Source organism: Priapulus caudatus, unplaced genomic scaffold (assembly GCF_000485595.1).
Source record: "Priapulus caudatus unplaced genomic scaffold, Priapulus_caudatus-5.0.1 Scaffold1234, whole genome shotgun sequence".
Classification (NCBI taxonomy): domain Eukaryota; kingdom Metazoa; phylum Priapulida; class Priapulimorpha; order Priapulimorphida; family Priapulidae; genus Priapulus; species Priapulus caudatus.
The window spans coordinates 31,727-41,540 of record NW_014578295.1 but is presented as its reverse complement, the minus strand read 5'-3'; the positions used below and the strand labels follow the sequence as shown (position 1 = coordinate 41,540).

Below are 9,814 nucleotides of genomic sequence, written 5' to 3'. Positions count from 1 at the left end.
GGTGACGAAGTATATGAAGTTTTCATCACGTAGCCCGACACAGGGAGTGAAGATGACTTTGAACTCGCCCGTGACAGTTTGACGAACTACTTCGACCCCAAGAGAAATATGGAGTATGAAGTCTACCTGTTCAGGAAGGAGAAACAAGCTGTTGGTGAGTCATTGGACACATACCACACACGGCTAAGACAACGAGCGATGACATGTGAGTTTGCAGACAGCGATCGGTAAATCAAAACACAGATTGTTAAGTCATGTCAGTCATCACGGCTAAGACGACGTGCTCTACGGGAAATGGATTTGACACTGGCCAAACTGGTAGTATATGGCAGAACACTAGAACTGTCAGAAGCACAGGCAAGTGGTATTGAAGGTGACAAGGATGGTAGGACCGTCAACGCTCTTCATTCAAAACCGTTTCATAAGAAACAGCAGGCTCGACAAAAGCCGACGAAAGCTACTGCACAGATACAGAAGCCCTCACGACTGGTGGGTAGGAAGGCTACGTGCCGTAATTGTGGTGGACTGTATCCACACCCCCAAAGTAAGCCATGTCCAGCCAGGGGCAAGTCTTGTAGATCATGAGGGAAGCTTAACCACTTCGCTGCAGTGTGTAGATCAAGACAGAGAAGAGAACAGTCAGCGTATCACCGACTACTATCACGTCACAGAGGACAAGCATTCTACAGCGGAGCTGGAAGCACATCAGTCGGATTCCTCGGACGATGAGTACACGTTTGGTGCGAGACAGCACGGGGACAAGCTACCAACGTGCGACGTAAAGATTGAGGGGAAAGTCGTAAGAATGACTGTTGACACAGGGGCATCAGTGAACATCATAGACAGCGAAACTTTCAACCGGTTAAAGGGGCCCTCCCACGTGCCACTGCTGTTTCAACAACCGACGACTAAGGTCTACCCTTATGGCTCAAGAAACCCTTTGCCTACCATTAGAGTACTTATAACCAAGATACAGTATGACAAGAAGGTTGTGGAGACTAATATTCATGTTGTAGATGGCAGCACAGGTAACCTTTTAGGCTACAGAGCAGCTGAAGATCTAGGCATTATACATGTAGCACAGAGTGTGGCATCTAAGATGCAGACGATAGCCGGGAAGTTTCCGAACATCTTCAAGGGTATGGGCAAAGCGGAAAACATACAGGTGAAGTTATACATTGACGAGAATGTGGAGCCAAATCAACAACCACATTGACGTATTCCATTCCACGTAAGGAAAGCTGTCGAGAGAGAACTGGACAAACTCAAAGAAATGGACGTTATCGAGAAGGTTAGCGGTCCAACGCCATGGGTCAGCTCTATTGTGGTGGTACCAAAGAAGAACAATGAGGTTCGTATATGTGTGGACATGAGGAAAGCGAATGAAGCCGTAAAACGCACAAAACATGTCATGCCGACAATCGACGAGCTGATCACAGATTTGAATGGTGCATCAGTTTTTAGTGTGCTGGATTTAAGGTCGGCGTATCATCAACTGGAACTCCAACCTGAGAGTCGATACATTACGACATTCTCAACGCATGTTGGGCTGTTCAGATACAATAGGTTAATGTTCGGTATCAACGCCGCTTCGGAGATCTTTCAGAATGCACTATCAAGAGTGTTATCCGGTTTAAAGGGATGCAAAAACATGTCAGATGACATCATTGTGTATGGACAAACCCAAGAATCGCACGACAAAAACCTGAAAGCGGTACCTAGGCGACTTGAAGCACTGTTAAAGCTGAATAAGAAAGTGCAGGTTTGGACGACAAGGTTGACTTTCTACGGACACACTTTCGCTATGCGGGACGCTGCCGATTAGGAAGATATCTGGTTCGTAAATGCTAGTGTACGCAGAGCGCAGTGGGTCAGTCGCTATAGGATGGCAATTTGTAGTCCAGGCTATACCAAGTTATTCTGATGTGACGTCTGCACTCCTGAAACTTCACATAAGCGTGACTCAATGGGCTGGGGACATGTGTGCACAGAAAGCACTTTGTTGACCTCAAGCTACTGACCGCATGTTGCACGAGGAGTATTTGATCAACAAGCGTTCAGAAGTGAGTAGTAGACGCAAGTTCATGTAGGGTAGCGCCATGTTTGCCAAGGCGGGAAAGTCGTTTTTAAGGTTTTTTTTCGGTGCGAGCACTATTCTAGTGTTGACAGCGCTGTTCACCAGACAAGAAATCCGTTTAGCCGGAGTATGGGGTGCTGAACACTTTCATCCTCTATCTGTATGGGGAGTGAATTCGGATTTAAGACCACAAGCGCTGATTGGGGTTAGTTTGCAGTCATAAGCAGCATCTGCCAGGTTGATTGACCGTGGAGGTTACGGTTGTTGGATATAAGTATATACTCTCGAGCTAGGTCTAGGAAAGACGCGAAATCCTGCTGACTACATGAGGTAGGCCATCCAATCAACAGCAGCGACAGACGCGGGCCGAGACTATATAAATTATGTCTGTACAACAGTGTGCCAGGCACTCACTGTGAGAGACGTGAGGACATGCTTTGAGAGATCCGGTGCCTACAGAGGCTAATCCGCTTTCCATTGAACATGGACCTAGGGCAGATGAGGACTTGTTCCATAATGGCATATCGGGCAGTGAGAGGATGGTTGGCAGTTTAATTGGGCTTGCAGTGCTGAGCGACCACGCATTGTTGTGCAGTTTCGTTACTCCGTCAAGCAAGCAGTCGAATTGTCCACGGCGGACACAACGGTTCGTCAAGACAGAGGGGCTTGTTACGCGAGAGGTTTGGTTCCGGGTATAAATCGTTTGGTTGGAAAGCGACTTAAGAGTGTTGCCATCGCCGCAAGCTGGCTCGCCACAACCGCAGAAGCGAACCTTCTCAAGATACCATACCTTGCGCGACCATGGAAAAAAGTGGCGAGTAGATTGTTGCCGGTCATTTCGCGAAAACGGAGAATACTGCTTAGTGTGGGTGATGAGTATATAGGTTTCCAGAGGTAGAGCTGGTGAAAGTACATCTCGAAAGGCACAATTCCTAACTAGATAGACATATTTGCCAGGCAATTGTATACCAGACAAGCAGTGGACAACCGCACAAGCACCACCGTTAATGGTGCAGAATACTCTCATCGTTTTGCCAGAAAGAAGTTGGGATCCATCAGTCGAGTATATAACGCGTCTGTGGCACAGGCAAATGGAGAAGCTGAACGCATTATGTAGACACTAAATAAACAATCGGGGGCGAACAATCGAAGTGGTCGAAATTGGAAGTTGCGATTTGTTCGATTTCTTTAGTCAATAATCGACCGACGCGCACTCGAGCTGGAATGTCACCAGCGAAAGCCTCGAACAAGCACCGAGATGAGGTAACAACTACCAGACCTAACCTTCTGGCAGACAGGACAAGATGTCGGCAGTTTCATGCAGTCGATAACGGGAGGGCGGACAACGATGAAGTCCTATGCTTGATACAACGCCATGCAGAGAGAGTAGGCATCAAAATTCGGTTGTTACACGTATAGTGAAGCGCAAAGGTTCGAGATAAGCGTGTCTACACCGTACGATCCACCACCATACAAGGTGACAAGAGCGAAAAGGGGCATGGTAACAGCTAGCGCGGGGAGTATTGAGAGTTAACACGCAATCTTCGAAGTTCAAGATGGTACATCGTCGCGACATCTGAGAGAAATGGATGATAGCAATGGTGAGTTACTTGGAACGCAACCACACGATGCTCTTACGCAGAACGCGAGGGGAACGTCAGACTTCTAAACGTACAAGCAAGAGGCCGTGTGCGTCATTCAAAGAGTGTTCTTATGCATGATTTAGTTGCGTTGGTAATTACAGACGAGTTCCCCCGATTGGAGCTGTAGTGTTATACATAGTGTTTGTTAAGAATGGTTTCATATTGTGACTTACTACTAGTGTTAGCGTTACTGTGTTCAAATGTTTAACTGAATGAACAAGTTTGGTCTATGCATAATTACATTCGAAGCCAGGTTGCCGATGTGTCTTAGATTCAGAATGAAATGAAAGCTAAGTTGACGCAGACAATAATAATTTTTATCCAATAGGGAGGCAATGTGTGTTAGTTAGTTATGTTATGCTTACTTCTCTGTATCTCGTTTACGAACACGTGGATCTATGCACTCGTTGTATATGCCGACACGTTAGAGGTGGGAATAAACATATGGGGCTTTGGTGAGCCTGCTGTGAATGACAGAAACATACGTGTTAGTAATATCTTGACTACACACAAAACAACACAAAAACAAAAACACAAAAAACGCTTCACAATCATGGTTCAGAGCAAGAGCTCACAACACGTATACCACTGCGGCACGAACAGTCGCCTGCAGCTACAGACAACGATCTATTAACTATATTAAACAACGTTTATGATTAGTTGTCATATAGTGAGAGTTGTTATCAGTAGTATAGTTGTTTGTCGTTATTTTAACTTATTAATGTTGTTATATATGTGCAATAGGATGGCCTGTGTGTTGTGCTGCAGGTGGCGGGACTTGTTCTTGCTGCAGTGATTCGACCGGCCCTCCGGACCTTCTAGTTCCCTCCCCTTCCTCTCCTCTCCCTCTCCCCCCTCCTCCGCTCCCCCTCCCCTGTTTCATTTCTTCCTGGGGAGAACCCTGAACGTCCGCGTCGGCCTTGCAAAGCCGCCGTGAAGCCGTTGCAAAACGTTGCCGTCTGCGGCGCCAATGAGGTTACGAAGCGCGCCGGTGCGGTGTTTCCTGATCGACAGCATTGTACATAAACTGCCACATCGGGAGCGATTGCGATTGAGAATTTCGTCCGTTTGTGTGATTTGCGCTGACACAGCTCGGTTAACGAACACGACAGAATGTTTTTTTACAAGTGAACACTGTTCTTCAAATAGAAACAAAGATGGAGTAGAATGGTTGAATATTTGTGTTGTATTCGTATGAAATCAAGAGAGCGTCGAGCGAATTTTGGCAGCACGCTTTCCTACCTGCTATATATATTTATGTGTCAGTGTGCAGCGGCAGCCAGCGTTTGTTGCAGATGAGCATTTGGACAGCATTTACAGGAAAGTCAGCAATAATAGGTGAAAGAGAGTATAGAAACATTATGACTTTGGTAGTAAATAGATTTCGTATTTATTTAGCAGTATATTTTATTGAAACGCTCCAAGTGCCTGTGGTGCAAGCAGCCACCCTTTTCACCAAAATCCTGGCTCTGGTAATTGTCAATGGACAATGCAACAGTCGATACAGTGTTGTTTTAATTGTAAAAATCAAAGCATGTTGTATGTTTGCAGTCTGCGACATTAAGACCATACCTGAGTGCAGTGCGACACACACTGGCAGCAGCGATGTGTCTGGAAAATTTCTCGTCACAAAACGTTGAGCGACATAACAAGCCGGAGGTAGAAGTGAGGTACGAATAATCTGAATGCTGAATGTGTGAGATTATACAACTCGACCGTATGTTGGGGCAGAGGCAGCGAAAGGATCTTTTCAAAAAAATGGCTTCATTTGCAGGAGCAGCAAAGAATTGTTGTTAACACCTGTGGTGATCAGCAGGAATGAGAAGGAGAAAGTTCTTATAGAAGGTTCAGTCAACTCGATTCGCATTAGCATAAGTATCAAACAAGTAAGTTATCATTTTAATGGTCAAATATGACTAGTGGTGTTTGTTTGTCTGGCCATTATTTTCGTAGAACCCTTAATTATCCTGTAGATGGCGCTAATGTATGATTCGTGTGATATGAGTTATCATGTATGTTGTCATATATATCTGCCATTTTTTGCTTGTTCAAAAGTTATGCATATTTTCATGTTGCATAGATTATTTATTCTAAGTGACCATCTCCTGGATATATTGGGCTTAATGTGAAGCTAAATGCATTAATAGAAATATATAGCATTTAATTTTTCAGGCAGACGAAATAGAGAAAATCCTGTGCCACAAGTTTATGCGATTTATGATGATGCGTGCAGAAAATTTCTTTGTCCTTCGAAGGAAACCTGTAGAGGTACGTAAGCAAGCTACTGAAATAGAAGGCGCAGGCAACCAGGGGAGAGGAATAATACAATAGGGAAAGGGTTGAGAGATATATAATTAAAAAAAATATATTTTGGTTGGTTGGATACATCAGTTGTGCAGACATGCAGTGTGGATAAGTTTACTAGGAGAATGAAATGTGGTAAGGGATTGTGTATACATGTCCAAATAGAATTGTTGATAGATTTTACATCGAGCTTGCATATTGAGGCTAGGGGTGCACCGGAACTATCCGGCCAGATCCCAAATTTTTCAGAGTTCCTGTTCCGGCCGGAACCCTTCAGAAACAGTCGGCCGGAACCGGAACTTTTTCCTAATTTCATTTCTGCTACAAGTGTTATGAAAATCAAAAGATTACTCACTGGAGAGTCAATAGAGTCAACTTGCGGACAATATAGTGTTAACAACTTCACACTTTACTGCCCAAACGCTTGCCACTTGAACATTGGCTAACTAACTGAACTGAACCTAACTGATGTTAGGTGATTCATAAGATTTTCTTTCAAAATCAAATACTCTTAGAGCCACAGGAATCGCATCTGTCCGTTGGTTGAAAATAATAGACTAAAACCAGGGATACTGCAACATGCAGGTTTTGCCACAGAATTCGCTCATGAATGAGATGTCAGAATTATGCAAATTATGCACTGTAAGCAGCTGATTCATACACTTAACTGTAACAACCATCCTGTAATTACAACTTTGAGCATTGTCCTACTCGCCTAAGTGATGTGCCTGCTAATGATATTTCGTTCAGGCCGAGTGAGTTTGGGCAATACTGGGCCAAAAATGTCAAGTTTATTCCCAGCTAAAGTTCCGGTTACGGCCAGGTTGTTCCGGCCGGAACTTTTTTTAAGTTCCAGTCGGTTCTGGTTCTGGCCGGAACTTAAAAAGTTGGATCCTGTGCACCCCTAATTGAGGCATCCTCATTTGCGTTCCAAGTGACATTACTGATTTACTTGAATCATCTGGTTATTGCAGTAAAATTGGACAGACTCATTCTTATGTTGTCGTTTTTCTCTGCAGGGCTATGATATCAGTTTCCTCATCACCAACTTCCACACAGAAGCAATGTACAAGCACAAGCTGGTCGACTTTGTCATTCACTTCATGGAGGAGATTGACAAGGAGATCAGTGAAATGAAGCTAGCAGTAAACGCGCGTGCTCGAATATCGGCTGAGGAATTCTTGAAGCGGGTATGTACTACGTATCGTGTACCATCTTGATCGGCAATATTTGCTTTTATTGATATTTTCATTACCAAAGTTCTTTGGCAGCAGGAAAATAAGTATGTGTGAACATTTCTTGCAATTTAATGGGCAATTTGTCCAGTCCTTTCTGATAAATTTATATGAAATAAATAGGAGTTTTGCTTGTAAGATATGTGCAGTGTAATACCACTGAAATAATAACAGCAAGATGTATTCTTTTTCAGTTCTAAATCACAGAAGTTGTGGATTATTAAAGATTGACAACTGAAAATCTAAAGGAATAGCTGCAGGAAAGCAAGAGGCAGCCAATGTCTTTGATAGACACTGCATGTCGCTTAACTTTCTTGTTGTTACTTGTTATATATTGAACTTTTATATAGGGATAATTGTATCCCCCGCGACGAAGTCGGCGGGGATACTATGGTTTCATGTCTCCCCAGCCGCCGCCGCCATATTTCATACTTCATATTTCCCTTCCGCTCTCTAACTCGGCCCCTAAATGACCTAGCGCTACCAAAACCAGGTCACTACGACCTTTATTTGTCCTTTACCTTGACTTTGATCATATTTCCTTTCCGCTCTATAACTCGGCCCCTAATTGACCTAGCGCTACCAAACTTGGTATACTTACACATCTTGGGGAGAAGGTGTGTTGCATACCAAAACCAGGTCACTACGACCTTTATTTGACCTTTACCTTGACCTTGATCATATTTCCTTTCCGCTCTATAACTCGGCCCCTAATTGACCTAGCAGTGGGGGAATCAGCATCTTGGGGAGAATGTGTGTCGCGTACCAAAACAAGATCACTGCGGCTTTTATTTGACCTTGACCTTGACCTTGATCTTGATCATATTTCCTTTCTGCTCTATAACTCGGCTCCTAATTGACCTAGCGCGACCAAACTTCATATACTTACACATCTTGGGGAGAACACGGGGGATACATGTAGTTGGCGACAACTGCCCTTTCTAGTTTGGTTGGTATTTCATAAAACGTTCATTATAAAAATGGGTAAGTCTGTGCAAGAAAAATGAAAGGGCCAGACCAATGCCAGTTATAAACAAATTGTACTGGATCTTACAATTTCGACACATGATGTAGTTATTTAACCCAATCTTGAGCATTTATGATAATTACCCATGTACACACATATATATATATATATATATATATATATGTACAGTCAAACCTGTGTTAGCAGCCACCTCTATAGTATTACCACCTATTCATTACAGCGATAAAAAAATCTTGCCCGCTGAAAAGTATTGTTGCAAGCACTGTACAGAATGGCCACTAGCTTAACGCGCCCCTCCTGCTCACCCACCTCCACTCTTTCCATTCTTAGCTTCTCCCCCCTCTCAATGCTCTCCCGTATCTTTATCTCCTAACCTTCACAACGTGAAGATTTTATAAACAGGCGACCCCTATAGAAAAGCCAGCTGTCTGTAAAGGTCATCATTGGCATTTCCCTTAGCTGGTTGTCATATACAGGTTTGACTGTATGAACATGCACGAAACACACAATACATATACTGTGTTCGTGTATATCTAAGAACAAAAGAATGAGCCATAAGCTAGAATTAATTTGATGCAAATTTGCCATATCTAACGACACAATAGCATATGCTGCATTAGTTACTGAATACTTATGATGGCTATTCGATATGCATCTGTCATAATATAATTTATCAGTATGCTAATATAACTGCGTCAAATGAGACCAAGAGAGTTTATATTCGTTATGATCTTGGGTGTTGAGGGAATATTGCCACATAAGACCTTCTTCAACTGATTACTGTCTGCTACTCCATTTAATCTCCACTAGGGGGAATATAATATCTGGTAAGCATTTAAAATCCCAATTGAGGTGTTGAAATTAACAACTGTATCATGACATTTTTTATATAACAGGCATGCAAGTGATTGGTTACCACTAAATTAGAATGTTGTTATTTGGTTTGAACTTACTCGTGTAGCATACACTGAAGCAGGAGTTGGGAAGCATTAAGCAGAACCATGATATATTTTTGACACATCTGGTTAATGTTACCAATTCTCATTGCCCTTCTTTATTACTAGCTTATTTAGTTTCTCCCAGATACAAAATGCACCGCTACAATCATGTCAATAAGTCTATACTGTTTGCGTGCAGTCAGATGCCACAACACATGAAGTTGAAAGTATCATGTATAGGTAATTATCCACATAAAACGCAACATTTGTATTTTGCTATTGATTTACTTAATTTCATCACAATAAATGAATAAATATAGCGAAGTTTTGGCTTCAATCTTCTGTTTACACGGCTGAGAAACATATGAAGTGTGGCCAGGCGCGCAAATCCATTTTGAAATGTGGGGGGGACACCAGTAGCGAGCACGCGAAGGGGATGGGTGTCTGGGGCCCTCCCCCAGAAAAATTTTGAAATTAGACCCCCCTCAGATGCGTTTTCTGCGCGAGTGGGGGGGGGGTCGGACACACGCGGTCACGCACACACGCCGCACACACGCGCTCACGCACACACACACACACACACACACACACACACACACACACACACACACACACACACACACACACAC

General features: G+C 43.4%; 1 protein-coding gene across 2 annotated transcripts in view; it reads left to right on the top strand.

Annotated features, from left to right (window-relative positions):
• The window catches only part of LOC106815909 (actin-related protein 2/3 complex subunit 4), a 15,342-nt gene extending 7,560 nt beyond the window's left edge, over positions 1 to 7,782 (top strand). For both annotated transcript variants that reach the window (XM_014820438.1, XM_014820437.1), the window contains exons 2-6: positions 5,272 to 5,390; positions 5,495 to 5,606; positions 5,893 to 5,988; positions 7,044 to 7,214; positions 7,454 to 7,782. In XM_014820438.1, the coding sequence (XP_014675924.1) occupies positions 5,272 to 5,390; positions 5,495 to 5,606; positions 5,893 to 5,988; positions 7,044 to 7,214; positions 7,454 to 7,459 (504 nt within the window). In that variant the 3' untranslated portion in view covers positions 7,460 to 7,782. The remainder of the gene's footprint in view (positions 1 to 5,271; positions 5,391 to 5,494; positions 5,607 to 5,892; positions 5,989 to 7,043; positions 7,215 to 7,453) is intronic.
• Positions 7,783 to 9,814: the final 2,032 nt, after the last annotated feature.